General features: G+C 44.6%; 1 protein-coding gene across 17 annotated transcripts in view; it reads right to left on the bottom strand.

Moving 5' to 3' along the window:
* Window positions 1-1,001: 1,001 nt before the first annotated feature.
* LOC111255003 (cytoplasmic polyadenylation element-binding protein 2-like) overlaps window positions 1,002-15,937 on the bottom strand; it is a 256,990-nt gene continuing 242,054 nt past the window's right edge. For all 17 annotated transcript variants that reach the window (XM_086975999.1, XM_086976006.1, XM_086975995.1 and 14 more), the window contains 2 exons: window positions 6,747-6,928; window positions 1,002-5,858 (listed from right to left, as the gene is read on the bottom strand). In XM_086975999.1, the coding sequence (XP_086832125.1) occupies window positions 5,631-5,858; window positions 6,747-6,928 (410 nt within the window). In that variant the 3' untranslated portion in view covers window positions 1,002-5,630. The remainder of the gene's footprint in view (window positions 5,859-6,746; window positions 6,929-15,937) is intronic.

The raw sequence follows: 15,937 nt of genomic DNA, 5'->3' as shown, positions 1-15,937 counted from the left end.
TATATATATTGGTCTTTATATAATAGGCTGTTGTTTAGTATGTTTCAGTCCGCAGTCATCCTGTCGTAATACGATTTATGGTGGCTTTGGAGTACGATGGTCATGGTTTCGAATAACGTTTCCGTGTTGTGAATCTCTTTACTTAGATTTTTCGCTCTTTTGTTTCATTTCGCACTTCGTCTTTTGTTCTAAAATAAGATAAGAAAATTACCAGTTTATTATAATCATCATTATTTCTTTTCCCCGCAATATTGTTAACATCAGCGTCGTCGCCGTCGTCGTCTTTATAATTGCATCCTATCTAAATATATATATGCGCGGAAAATACGCGGCTCGGCCAGGAAGTAGGACCCATTGTGGAGTAATGTGATCGAGGCAACCGTGTGCGATTGGAGACGGTTCTGGCGCCGCCGGCTCAACGATGTCCATCACGTCGTCAATCATTATTATGTCATCAATGATGCCACGAGGGGCAGTCAAATTTTTTGATACTTTATTGTGCCATCTCGTCGGTGCCAGGTGGCGCACATAAACGCGGCGCGCATTGCTGTCACGTTCAACGGATAACATCTCAAAGGTGAGAACCCACCCTGAAAAGTAGTGGTACCGCGTCTCTGATAAACAATTAGTTGACGAGATGGCTGACGCCTCTCCTTGGCCGGCTACGATCCGCTGCAACTGCACAATCGCCTGTTGCCGCTGCTGGTGTTAGTAAGGGCGTAGGATTAGGGCTATCATCATAATTGTTATTAGTATTGCATTATTAGCATTATATTATTATTATTAGGAAACATCAAAAACTAGATTGATTTATGCATAGAATAAAAATCAACAAAAAGCTAAAAATAGTTTCATCACCCTTCAGCATCATCGACATCATTCTTATAATAATAATAATAATAATAATAATCATCATCATCATCATTAATCATGGCCGTTTCTCTAGCGTATTTTTCATTCTTCGGCGTCCTCTTCGTGTATGTTCATCCCATTTTGTGATGTTTCACTTTCGTAGCCTGTGTTAGAAGTTAGAAAACTCCCTGCAACAATCACGACGCCCTCAAACGAGCGTTTCGATGACCGTGGTACTTTTGCCTTTTCTTTTCATTTTTATTCCTCCCTCTTGGGCCGACAGGATCAACAAAAGAGAACTCTGCCGGAGAGGAAAAACAGGCTGTAGCATATGCTCGTTCTCGTTCTTTTATCCGTGTCTGTTTGTGTATGGAGCTCCTTTAAGGTCATTGGGTGTCACTCATCAAAGGTCATCATTGATTATAAGATTTCAGCCGGTTACTTCTCAATCAGCCGCTGCTATTATTCGTAGTGTTGTTCGCCATTATGAATATCACCGAGAATCGCCAATAGTTATTTCAAGCCACGTAAATCAGCGGGCTGCGAGTTTTTATTGCGTAGAGCTAAACCAGCAAAGAGACCAAACATAGGCTTCTCTTTTTTCTGCCGGTATTCAGCAGCGTGCACGCTCCGTCTCCATGATTCATGAACGTTGATGACTATATTTAGAAGAAAAAACATCAAAGGCTCCATAGATTATAGAGGTACACATATGGGTATATATGGTACACCAGTAACACTGTACTACGACGATACGCCCGGTAGCTGAGGCCCGGCCTCTTAGCCTCGCAGTCCTCTTCGAATGTCAAAAGCCTTTCCCAGCTTTTTACTAATGCTTTGCATAAATTCTAATAGTATTCCATGCCTTCTGGCGATAGACTAAGTAAAATCAATTGTGGTTCAAACATCGGGCCTGAACATAATGGATATGGGAAGGCGATAGATTGGCTAAAGGTCACTTAATTGGTGACATAGCGTTGGAGTTGTTCTAAAAGAACAAGTTTCGTTAGAATCATCCTTATCATCGTCCTCAAGATTGGATTTTCATCAACGTATTCGCAGTAGCACTAGAACAGCAATAGTACTATGAATGATTAGACAAAGGAAAATAGGTAAATGTGACTGAGCCTCTCGCATAGATGAGGCACAATTTCTATTTTCATATTATAGGTCGCACTGAAAACGGGACTTTTTAGGGTGATGACAGAATGGCGTTACAGGTGAGTGTAGTTGATATTGGTTGTTGTTCATTCTGATTGTTTGACCTCTTTATATGGCATATCACCATACTTGATTACTGTGTATATAGTGTGTAAGCATTTTGTGTGTCTGTATGTGGGTGTCGCAATGCCTTTAGAGATATATATATATATATATATATATATATATATATATATATATATATATATATATATACGTGGAAGGTTAGCAAAGGTCGATACAAGAGAACAATCAATTACTGCTTGACACTGGTGGAATGGCCACGCTTACCTCAATATACCTTTTTTTTGTCTGTCTTTGTTAGCGTATAGATAAACTCTTCATTTGCCCCGCTCTGCATTCTAGTACGACATGCTATTACCCACACAAATCGAAGAAGTGGATGGGAAAAAGTTGCATGGATTCTCACAATGTTGCTCAGCACTGCATGTGCTTGCAACATCTGGCTCTTTTTGAGTCGTCATTTTCTTTGCTAGTTGATGTCCGTTTTTCTTCGTCGCGTATTGTATCCCGGATTTCATTTTTCTTATTTTTTTCCGTTTCGCTGCTATATGACCTTGGTTTGACGTCGTCGCCTTGGCAGGCCCTTTGCAACTGATGCTGGAGCTCAATCGAGTTGCACGTCTATACCGTGTTTTTGCTGTTGTTCGTCAACAATGGTGAACCACTATTGCACTAATCGCTTGCTTGCGTCCATGTCTGTGTTTTATTATATCAACGCGCCGTTCAATATTTCAAGTTGTTTCACAACGAATCCATTAGCAGCAATTCTAAGTTGTCTTAGTAGTGGAAATATATGAGTACCTGCTGCGGTAATCATCGACCTTCATTGGGTTGTTAAATATTCAATTAGTGTCTATGTGAGTGTGTCGATGAACCATCAAGAATTAACCAGTCGTCACCTTTTTCGTCGTTTGTGTTGATTTTTTTATTATAAAAATGCTATCACACGAAATTTGCCGTTCGGACGGACAACAGACGGTCTAACCGGCTGGAGTGATCAGCCAGCTATCGCTTTGTCTGATCGCGGCAATCTGACTTAGATCGGTCGGTTCCATTGGCGCAGAAATCGAGTTGTAACATCTATCGTATATAAGTGTGTTAATATATATATATATATATATATATATATTAGTCATGGCTGGGTAGAGACAAGGAACAGGTAGGTATATGGGGGCAAAAATTGGGGTAGTGGATCTAGGGGGGTTTTTCAGGAAAGTTGGATCAAAGTCACTACGATTAGTTACTAGTAATCAATAACCAATTAGTTCAATCAATGACTCAATATTGAATCGCGCAATCAACCAATCAATACAAACAGTAATAACCCGCTGCTGTGTCGTCGGGTTACCTATATGCTATAGGAGATTTCTGAAATTGTCGTTCTTTCCCTTGATTAATGTCACGTTTTCGCTATCATCATTATCACCATTGTCATGTGGTATACGCATAAGTTGTGTACGGTCTTGCTCTATTTTTTTTTTGGATAGACACCACCATAAGTTATGATGCCGTGGCTGTCGTTCCACTTTACCGTTTTTAGCGAAAGTCGTGCAAGGATCAAAGCTGGTACGACCTGTAACTTAACGACATCTGGCGCAGGTGAATTAGGTCAGACCAGGCGCTTGCCGCCATCATTCGACCTTCATTGCACGTTATTAAACTTGAATTGGAGTCAACCGTTGTCGTTTGACGTCTTGCCTAGACGAGACGATTTTAGCCTCTGCCGTCTGATAGCATCGTCTATTCGTGAAAACGCTTTCGCCAGTAGCAGAGCAGGTGACTCCTGTTTGTCACAAAGAAGGAGCACTCTCCTTGATCTTTTCGTTTCAACATTCTTTTTCTTCCTTTCCGTGTGTCACGAGCAATTAGCTATTTATTTCTAGTGGTGGTATTTGTTATCCTCCGCCTCCCACTCATTAATTATATGACGTGCCATGTTTCAGGTTTATTTTCATCTGATATATGAGCATCGTCTTCACTCGTTTCCGAGTTTCTGTATCCCGTTCTTTCGAATCGCTGGCGACGTTACCCCCAGACATTATCAAGGTGATTCTCATCTATACACATGTGTATATATGTAGATGCTTGCTCATATCCACGCTATCTACGGTAAGTATTATAGAAAATAAATAATTATAAGTTACAAAAACATGATGTCATCACAAGGAGGCTGGGAGCCAAGCCAGTCGGGACTTGGTCCCGCTGACGTCGGCTCCTTTAGGCCGGCGGCGGTGCGCTCGCGACGCGTTTCTCTAGGGGGCACCAGTTCACCTTTTTCACTTATGAATTCCCTTCTTTTAGCTTTTTTTTTCTTGATTTCGCTTTTGGACGCGCTCTCTCAGCTCGGCCATATTTCTGCAAGTATTTTCCTATAGTATGTTCGTTTGTCACTTGATGCTGGCCACATCCGCTCCACGTTGATTTCCTACTTCATCTGAATTCGACTGGGGAGGGATTACGGTCAGTATGAGAGCGTACATAGTACACGGTACTGTTGCTACGAACTAACAAAATCATATCGCAGCGATGGTGCCAGTGCCCTGAATATGTGCATCTCTGCCAGCTATTTCATCGTTTTATTATACTACATAGTGTTATCATTGTGCTATCATGGTTGTCGTCTGTAATAATTGCTGTTTCTGTAGACGAGAGTGTTTGCTGATTCTCTGAGTTCGCTTACTTTTTGCTTTTGCTTTTTGAGTAAGATCTCGCTTTGACCAAATCCTCAAAAACGTTTCGTTTCAAAGGGCCAACTGGACCACCGCCGGCGCTGACAAACTGGGTCGCGACGGGGTACATGTGGACCCCACCTGATCTACCTCTTCTGAGGCGTTTAGCTTGTGCTTTTCGTTTGCGATAGAAGGATACGGGTTTGTTTATGTCGGAAACAAAGATAAGAGTTCTTCTCTCAGCTGTGTAACATCGAAATATCTATCACCATTAGATTATTGGCATTAATTTAGTATCAATAGTAGCAGTAGGATTAGTTATTAGTAAAAATCGATGGTCGGCATGTGTTAGCGGCCTCTCTTGTCCCGCTGCATGTTCAGGCGGACGGGAAATTCTATTTTAGTCGCGGCTCGGCTGGCTTAGACTTCCGTCAGCGTCCAGTCTACGCAGCAGTTGCCTGATGTGACGGCTTCCTGTGTTTTTTCTACCAGAATACCATTGTGGAGAATAGTTAGACGGATCAGCTTAGCCGAGTACGCCGTATTCTCTGCGCTGAGAGCGCGAAGCCTGTATACAGATGTGCAGATTTTTTAAATAAGAACTCGTGACCCGGTACAATCGATAACATACTGTTTGAAAGTCCGTTGTTGTCATTGTTGTTTTGAGTCCTTTGCAACGCCACTGACCTCCTGTTGAATACCTGTTCAGAGGCGACGGGCGGCACCCAGTACGCTAAGTATTTTACGTTGCGTTTGCTGCTTGCGTCACATGGATTGTTCTCCATGCTTTATGATCTTCGCTGTAGTTGTCATTAGTATAGGTATATTGCGTAGGCAATTGGTTCGCAGACTGATGTGTTGTTAGGGTGTCTACGATACCGGGGTCTAGCACCACCTAAATGGTACGGTGCGCGGGCGATCGGCGCCCTCCTTGACGAGCGGTTTGTGGAACTCCCGCCCAGGTCGCGAGTGAATCGTGGCCCAGCAGTGCTCACAGTAGTACTGCAAGCAGGTGACGTTGGCACAGAAAAACGGTGCAAATTTCCCACCACAGCGGGCTCCCTGGCACTCATCACACATCTGATCGTCTAGAACGTACGGCTTAACTTCCACCTGGCGAGAGTCGAGCACAACGACGAAAGTCAGGTATGACAGGGTGCCGAACGTTAAAAGAAACAAAAAACCGAAACATTTTTGTTAGTATTAAATTTTTTTTAAGTATAGGTGAATCGAGCAGATAAGGGGCGCTTTTTTCGTTTACAGGCATCTATGTAATGTATATCATTATATTAGGCATTAGAAACAGAAGGGGTCGGTAACATCGAAAGCTTATGTACTAAAGCTAACAGCTTTGGGTCCTATCTATGAATATGTAACAGACAGAACAATTATAATTAATATGTGATTATTCAGCCAATATATTAGAAGCCATATCATGTTCTCCAACGTATATATATATATATATGCACGCTACTTTTGAATTATATATTCTTTAAAATGAAAGGGCGTTCTTTTCCTCATTACCTATTTACTTAGTTGTGCTGTTATCCTTGTCGGAAGTTTTAGTATTCGTTGGGATGCTTGAAATACCCTTTGCAATAGTTATGGGTTTGATCAATATTGGCTTGATCAATTGAAAAGTGTTATTCTGTTATAGGATTGAACTAGGGTTTTAACAGGTCTTTTTACACTATGTCTCTATAAAATTCGTATTTTATTTATGTGAATGTGACGGATAAATATGAAATGCTCTGCAAATATTTACTCAGTATCAAACATCATCACGCGGCTTATGTGACACCTAACAGGTTAGCCATTTTCTGCCAACGTTAACAACTTAAAACTAACTTATATCTAAAAATCTATTCAATGAAAAATCTCGGTCAATATATACCTAATTTACGAATTTTCAGTAACAAAAAGAAGAGAAATGTAAATTAATTTTCATTGAATTTACCCTTGAATCCCGCTTTAGTCTGCTAGACCTGTTGTTTCTCTTACCCTTTTTTCGATATCGCCGTGTTGAAGTTGGACAAAACGAGCCGAAATAGCTGCTATATAGCTTTGTTGGTTGGAGAATGCCACTCGGCCAGCGCCTTTTGGGTATTTGAGTTCAGGATCAGTATCGATGCCTGCATAGCACACACCGCCATATAGTCGGTCCATGATCATTGCTAGTTCCACTGAAATAGGTACGAACGAAGACAACAGGTCGTAGCACGATATTGTTAATAATTCAACACCGATGGCAGTATGGTTAGTTATAATCACTGCATTATATATATCTCGGGAGGAAACTCGGTCATCGGAAACACCGATGTATAAGTATATATATATATATATAAATATAGTAAAATGAATCAACTTTTAGTTCTGTGATAAAAACTGCTTTTCTTTAGAGTAGGCGAGGCAGTTATGCCAGATCCCCAATTGATAGTCTTACTCCATCGGTGCGTAACCCTAGGAAACATGGCTGCATACGCCTCTGGGGAGTGGACGAGCAATACATGATTACATTATGACCCGCCTAGTAGGGCGGGGATTTTGACGTCCATGAGGCGATCCTGTTTAAAGTAGCATAGAACAAAACGTTTATTGAACTCGGGCTAATACGAAAAGCCTAGCAAGTATTACTTGTTAGTACTGCGCGGTATTACAAACATGTTTCGAAAACGGTTCAGTGGTATCGTCCGTATATATTGACCTTGAACGTAATGCCGCCAGCACGTCATACGCGCGCTACGCTATATACTGTTAGGCGGTACGCTGAGTTTTCACTTTCTGATTTCCTCCATTTCAGCTATCCTTTGGCCGTACTCTCGTAGCGCTTTTATGAGCCCTTTTGGCCTCAAGCGGGCATACTTCTGTGCCAGTCTGCCAGGGCCGCCGCCTTTCTCGCCCACCCAGTATACGCATCAACAACAGCGTGCGCCAAAGCCTAAATGGACTTGCCAGCAACAGCAAGCTGTTGCGTGTCATTAACGTGCGCTGCTTATGGGGGAGCAAATACAGGAAATACTGGAAGTTGCAATGCTTACCTAGGCAAGAATCGAGCGTAACTGCTGCCGAATGTCTAGAACAAGCCAACTGGCTTGCTACAGTTTCTGTCGTCGACATCACTGTCTCGTTCGCAGTTTCTACAGCTTTGATAGACGGTGCACTGCTAAATAGCCAGCTTCCAGTCAGTGAGCGAGTTAGCCGATTCCCTAGCTATCCCACCTCTCGCTCGAAGAGGCGGGCCTCTAACGGTTTATGTGTAGAAGCGACCGACAAAATTAGGGCCACCACTCAGGTACTCTTACCATATCGCCGTATGTTCGACTCGACTTTGAAACCCTCGGAGTTTAAGATCCCCAATGAGCAGGGGAAAGAGAACCGAGTATGCTGTCGACTACCGCATGTAAACTTTTCCACTGCACTCTTAATACGCGCATGCATACTGGTTGTAGCACGTAATGGAACGTTCAGTGTGCAGCAACACCGTCCAACACCGCTTCCCGCAGCTGATCCTTTCTCACGGCTGTTCGTTGCAAACTTCTCTAGTGACACGGGTGGCACTACGTGCCTAAGCCAAGACAACATCGCCATTGCTCCCCTCATTACATAGGTCATCATCACACGACTCATATATGTATGTGCGCCTGCTTATTGTTGACGAAGTTACTTACAAAAAACAAACGAACCTCCAAATATAGATGTTTCAACAGCGTCACAACAACAGCACCTTCTGCTTTGGTAGCTGACAGTTCCATCATATCCATAAAGTTGCTTATGTTTGCTTTTACGTGGTCGTGTTAGTATGGCATAGTGCCGGTAAGGTAGTAAGGGAGCCGGTCAATGGCGGGTGTTTTGATTCATAGTGGCAAAGATCAAGTAGACATCATGCTATCATTTTGCCATATTCTATTTCTCTCTAGTCTAACAACAGTGTGCAGCCTGTTTAGCCAACGGCTCCTTTTTTACTATGTAGCGTTTATGTCTGACCTGTGTGGCATTCGATAATACAATACATTGTCGTCGTCCCTTTCGACGGTTTTCTTTGAAAATCTTGGAGAGCGTACACTGCTAAGTACGTGCATACAGGTCTAGCATATAGTCACTACAAACAACAGTTCGCCCAGAACAGGCCACTGGACGATGTTCTTCAAGCAACGCTATCCAGTATTGACATTTCGGGTCATCTTTTGCCGCAGCATTGGCGTCGGCAGAGTGAAAGAATGAAGGACAAAATAAGTAACCAGTTTACAGCTCGTAGCCAACGAATGCTCTTCCAAAGACGAGCTGAACTGGAATCAGTAATCGGCCGACTCCTCTTCCTTGCGATGACTGTGGGTGTCTTACAATCATATTCCAAGACAAAGGAGTTTCTAGATATACGCTTTTGTCGCTGCTCGACTGCGTATTTAGTGGTATGCATAAGGTGGGAACTCCGTAAAGCCGCAGTGCTTTTCGAAGTCTTGATGCTTCGTTCAGGGCTTGCCCAATAGCAATAATTTAGAGTTCCCCATAGACGTACCTCGGATTACTACTGGTTCGGTAAACGTGGAAAGCGCTGCCTGAGGCGTGTTCACCGGCCATTAAAGTCTACCAACAGCTGGCAAACAATCAGAGGACGGTAACACGGCATCGCACTCGCTTGTGCTAGGAACTTTACCGCGCTTTGCGTTGGGATTCCAGCGTAGCGCTGCTCAATTGTCTAATCTCAGGCCGCATAATCTAAGGCATAGCGGCCTGCTTTGGCCGCAACGACTGTGCCATTTCCCTAACTACCTTTTCATACCTCCCTGCCGCACATGTCCCCGTATACCCTGCTTTGTGAGGGTACTGATGTCGTCGTAGCGCAGCAGAGCACAATATTCGCTGACGTCGCGATCGCGTGGCCCAACGAGGATCAAGTCAGGCCTTGAGGAGTCGGGAGTAACAGTAGCAGCAAGCGACCGGAATTTGGTTGAGAAAAAGCTTTCGGAGAGAGAAAAGACCGCCCCCTCGAGTTTCCTGCTGTTATTAGGTTGCTGGCGTTGCTGCAACTAGCCGGTCGGTTTAGCTGACCGCTAACCGTCGTCCTCGTCGTCGTCTTTGTCTTACATCAAAAGCGGTAGCCGCGGCAGTAGCAGCGATGCCGACAGCCGCAGGCGGCAAATCAATTTTAACGCTTGTCGCCTCGACTGCAATTCCAGTTTCCTCCAACTGGACGTCCTGCTGCGGTTGCTACCGGTATCCGGAAACCTGGAGCAGCAGGCAACTCCCAAAGAGAATAGCACCAGTCGACGGAGAAGATAGCCGGAGAAGGTTGGAGAAAGCTCTGGCTAAAACGGGAGTGGCCAAACCCAGAAAAAGGGTTGTCAAAGGACCAATGTAGAAGATGTGGCCTCTTTTACTGATGGTGTTTAAGGTTGACGGTCTCCGTTTCGTCAGTGTCAGTGGAAACGACGATGTACGATTGGCGACGCGTACGACGACGCAGAGACTAAGAAGCCACTACTAGTACGACTATTATTACTGTTATGAGAAGCCGCAATGCGACTAAAAGACTCAATTTAGCGAGTTAGAGGTAGCATTGCAGTCCACAAATTACCTTTTTAATGGTTGGCTAGGTAATTACAATCTATGCATTGTATGGGCCTTGCAACACTACTGCTTCTGCTTTCAGTAAGGCTACAATATTATGCTTGAAAGGGGGGCAAAAAAATGGTGACAAACAGCGATCTGAGATTAGATAAAACGAAGATGATCAGACAGGCGTTTAATTTTGCTTTTGAAAAAACTATGTAGGGACATTGCTTGACTGGCGAGCAACAACACTTTGTAGAAGAATTGCTTTTCTTTCGTTTGAGAGGACAGAAAGATTATCACACATTGGTTGGCCACAGGCAACTACTACTACTACTACTACTTCATATTCAGACCCACGAACCGGTTTTCTACGTGAGCTACCGACAAAGGATGAAATCGGGTGCTCGGTCGTGTCGAAATGGCTTATGAAGGTGGCTGCAGTTCGCTACTGACAACTGTTCCATACTATCAGCCACCATACTATCAGTATTAGGAGAAATAGCAGAAGTTTTAGCAGTGGCAGATCCTGCCATTCAGTTGAACGGCAACTTCTATCTACAATATCGAGAGAAGAGGATTGAGCGGGAACTTTGGAGCGTTCGTCAAAGAAGACACCAAGGATGGTAAGCACACCAGAACACTTTTCAGCTAAAAAGCGCAATAACCTCGTATGTTTTCTCTGTTTCTATGCTTAAAGGCGCTCGCTTGTTCCTGCTCCGAACAGGAGCGGGCCGTGATTATGTTTTTCGGCGATGAGGATCGCTGTTGGAACAGTAGGATCAGTCATAGGAATGGCAATGCGAATCCAACTACGAGCTATTTCCAATAATAAAAATAAGAAAAATATCGCCGTTTCTGCTGCTGTTGTTCACGCTGTGGTTATTGTGGTTTTGGGCGTTATAGTTGCTACTGGTGTTGCCATCGTCATAGCTATGGCAGCATAGCCACTATTGACGTGTCTTGCCGGAAGCAGTCGTTATTCGTTGGTCGCTGGTTTGTTCTTCTTCCTTATTTTCGTCCGTTCTTCTTCGAACCGCCTCACGACGACGCGTTTGCCAACTCAATAGTGGTAGCTGCAATCATAGGGGAATCGGGATGGGATCGGTGGAGGCCAGAGGCGACGCTTCTAACTCGTCCACAGAAGATCGACCGACCGAGCGTACCGGGTAGTGGATTACACAAAGCGAGGTAGAAAACGGTGTGAAGGAAAAAGCAACGATGAAAAGAATAACAATCGACCATCGTCCGGGTAGTTTTACGAACAGAGAGAAAGGGACAGAGTGACAGCTATGAAAGGAAACAAGGGGCAAAAAGAAACAAGGGCTGGCTGAGCTAGCAGACAAGCTCGTGGAGGAAGGACGAATATACGATAGAGAAAATTGAATTACAGAGAGAAGCAGAAGAAACGTAGAAGGCGAGGGCGAGAGAGCAGAAAAAAGAGGATCTAGAAACGCCACGTTGACGCTGAGTCTCAAATCAGCGTCAGCAGCAAGGGCAGCGGTTGCGATGACTGTAACGAAGGGTACCGCAAGCCCTCGCAGCAGCATTCGGCGGCCCTGTTCCTTGCTTATCCGCTCGCTCGTCTGAAGAAATTAAGTGAAAATTAAATTTCAAATATTGCGTTCCGCAGTTGGCGGTTGTAAGAGGGGAGGGGGGAGACTATGCCGGTGATAGCCCTAGTACCAGTAGCGATGTTTCTAGATGTACGCATCGTCAGTCCGTATCTCATAGGACAAGAGTTGTTCTTTTTCCATCATATGATGCGGGAATATACGTTAGAGACTAGACTCTTCCAATTCGCTGGGTATGGTACTTGCGGTTGAGAGAAAGTACTCTGCGTTTGGATATGAAGGTAACTACGCAAGATTTAGGACGGAAGCATGAAAAGCAAAATGGCGGACACGGGTGCATTCGTTCATCCTGATATTTCTCTGACAGTCGCCCGAGTCTGTCATGCACACATACGTATTAAACGATATTGCTTTGATTTTATCTAAGATAGATACATGTGCGTCACTATTTGACGACAATTGGAAACACACACGATATTAACATACATGGACATTGCTTAGATTTTTCCTAGCGTTACCACATATTTATCGCACTATTTAGGGTCTCCACGATATCCTTTGCATCAGCGGTATTATCACTCGTATATGACTCAAAGACGTCCAGAATATTTTATACATGCGTTGTACGTTTACGCCACAACGTCTTCCTTCTCGCTAGCTGAGCATTTTTTTTCGACCAATGTACGGATGCCGAAACCCGTAACCTCACGTTGTTGTTTCAGCAGAAGTGTTGCACCATTATTTGCCCACGCCTATCTACTACAGATAACACTTGCTGCTGTCTCGACTGAGTTCGGGTCCGTGATTTTGACTGGCGTGCGTCATTATCTTCAGAATGGAGGCGTATTGTGGTGCTGGTCATACTGCCACTGTTGCTGCTGCCGCTGCTCGCTGATGGATAGGTCTGTTAGCGTCGGGGCATGGGTTTTCCGGGGGTCTGACAAGGCTGCTGTTTTTAGAAGCTTCTCGAACCAGCAGGTTCCCATGAAAGACAGTTGGTGAACGAAGCTCTTGCCAACGGCCTGCTTTCAGGTCGCTGGTTTCTGCGACACGCTTAGGCTTCGGGACACATCGCTGTCTCTAATGCTCAGTGGGTTTCTTGATGCATTCGTAGCTGCAAGCAAGTGTCTGGTGAACACTGACACAGTAGCAGAACAACGGATACGCATTCGATTTTTCTTTTTATTTCTCGTTTTCTCTATTTTGTTCCCCTTTTTCTTAATTTCGCTCTTGCTTTCACGTCTTTTATTTATGTAGGCTTATATGGACGCGTAAGCATTTTCCCGCGTCTCACCCGGCCTGCTCATCACAATAAACTACGGGCTATAGCCTAAAAGCAATAGTCTGGGAACAAAAGCCGCTTGTTTGTCCTTTCCATGTGGACCTTCTTCTGTTAGAATCCATTTGGCGAGCAGATATTTGCCTATATGGTACTAGATGTTGATCAATGCCAACAATACTGAAGGGTTGACAACGACTGGATATTGCGGAAAAGGTTAGAGATACAGAAAAGAGGCAAAAGAATAAAAAGACGAAACGCCAATAAATCCTTAGGGCCTCGGGTGGCTAAACATAATTATGTCCTCGCTATAATTAAGCGTTTTGCCCGGTCCTCCCTCCGTTTGTCCGTACGTTTGCTTCCCACCGCCGGCGCATCTGTCTTATCTTCGCGTCAGTAGTGACAAGCACGCTAATACGAGCAGTAAAGCACAACATTTCATTATTAGTCAGGTTTTCGTTGTACTTCTAGGCGAGACAATACAGACGCACACACACTAGCACATATGACTATATAAGCTAATGGTGTTAAAGGATACGGAACACACAAACAGAACAGTGTTTCTAAATGTGCATACTTGTGGTATTACATTTAAAGCGTAATGCTTCATAAGCTTATGACATAAATCCGTATAGAGTATACACGTTATTTGGATTAGATATTGTTTGTGTTGAGGGAAAAGACTAAAAATAAAAAGACATAAGACGAAAGAAAATTCGCAGCAGGCGGCAATTATTACAGCGGAAAAGGGGAAAGCGAGCGAGCTCGACCTCTGCTCGAAACTTGCGACGGCATAGCGGCCTGTACTTGTCGGAATCCCACTATAATCGCTAGCTGGCCGGTTTGACGCTCTTTCGCCCTAGTACCCGTCGATTTCCTCACTGACGCGTGGCTGTGGCTTACAAAGGGGAACAGACGGAGTGTTGGAAAATATTAGCTTGATCCAGGCTATGACTTACCCCACCATCGCTGCTGTTGCTTTTGTTGATTCAAGCATCACTGTTTTTGTTCGATGGCACCGCAGCTGCACCTTATCGGTTCGCCTCGACCACCACTCAACTACCACTCGGTTGCTCTTCCGGAGTGGACGTCCGGCTTCTCATCATTCGGAAGCCCGAAGCTACGAGGCCAGCCTCCGTTTGAGGTACTAAGGCATCGTAGAGACCTTGAGAGACCTTGAGGGTAAGCAGGCGGTAAGGCGTTGGGGCCCCAAGGGGCACTAGCCTTAGCAGCTACCTCTTAGCTGCTTGTGTCAGCCGGTGATGGTTCTTACGAAGAATGTCCGGCGAAATGGAAACCAGCTTTTCGCCATTGGCGTGCGGCCGTCGTCAGAAGCTGGGCCAGCAGAAGGATCTGGATGATGACAGGAAGGAAGGCGAGAAATGTTGGGCTTATATCAGCTAAACACATCCCAGCAGTAATGAAAAGCCATGTGATGTAGCATGAAACATTTGGAACGAAGAGGTTTCACACCGTTGTTCGTCTAGACGATCGCTGCCTGCCTTTCCGCTGCTTTCTCGCGGTCTCCCTTTATGTTTTTTCTTCACTCACCACTACTTACTTTTTTGCTACTTTTGTGCGCTCAAATCATGTGAGCGTCGAAAGCTGATGCTGAAAGCTATTTCGTCGATATTTCATTATCGACGTGCGCCAACTTGTATCGTCCGTCTCCTATGCCGTCCTATCTAATACAATTCAGGTTTTTCTTTTCGACCGTCCACAATGGCAACGATAACTCTATGTAAGTATAATCACCTGGCACAACAAGCCCCACCACCCCATAACCTCTGATGATTAATATTTGAAGTTATACTATGACACAACGCCGAGTTAGTTAGGGCGAAAGAAAACCACATATTCAAAATCACTCTACCGCTCCTTCGTCGTTGCCGATAGCGAGAACGGCTTGCCCCTGTACCTCTGTAGAGTCGCCGTACTCCTTAATTTCAGCTTCCTATAACTTACTGCCTAGTGCCATCCTAAAACTTTTACATACATCTTTCTTTATCTACGTAGTTAACAACTATAACAGCCGTTACTGTTTGTTTGTATTCACACATATGATTCCGTGATTCTCCACAATGGTTTAGCGGTGCCTAAAGTATGATGCTTAGTGCCCCTGCAGCAGTACGTTTTCACCACACCAGATAATTTCCCAAGTGCCTTGCCCGTTGAGTCGCCAGCCCCCGACTTCACTTGCTGACGGGTAAAAGAAGAACAACAGTTCAACACAAGCGGCAGGCAGCAAGCGAAAGGGACGTCGGTCGTGCAGCTGTTGGCTGTTTAAGGACCCTGTTTTGACGGCAGTGTTACAGCAGAGCCGTTGTTTCAGGCAACCGATCGGCTGACGAACACACGGGGCCAGTTCCAAACAGGACACTTCTCAGAAACTCCTGCTTCAGTTTAACCAGCCCAGCTCAGCTTAAAAGGAGTAGTGTGGGGCGGTGAAAAAAGGAATTGGATTAGGGGAAGGAGATCGCAGAAGCTTTAGATCTCTAGATAAACAAATGTAAGCAAACAACGCATATGCCTGAGGGCTTCGTCACTTCGACCTTTTATAGAGACGAACAAAAAAGAAGGACAGAGACGAAAGAGGAACAGGCCGGGCACAGAAGCACGAATTACGGATCGAAGCCGATGAATACGGCAACAACAGCCAGCAGTGCGATCGCGAAAAAGGGTTTCAGGCCGCGATGGAGTACAAAGGGCCAATGAGAGTCCTTGAGGATCGATTGGAGAATCGGGAACAGTGGCTACGGCGAAGAGGGCCTAGAGGGGCAGACGGGACC

This window comes from Varroa destructor, unplaced genomic scaffold (genome assembly GCF_002443255.2).
Source record: "Varroa destructor unplaced genomic scaffold, Vdes_3.0 BEIS01000007.1, whole genome shotgun sequence".
NCBI lineage: Eukaryota > Metazoa > Arthropoda > Arachnida > Mesostigmata > Varroidae > Varroa > Varroa destructor.
The sequence above is the reverse complement of the archived record's forward strand: the minus strand, read 5'-3'. Positions and strand labels throughout refer to the sequence as shown.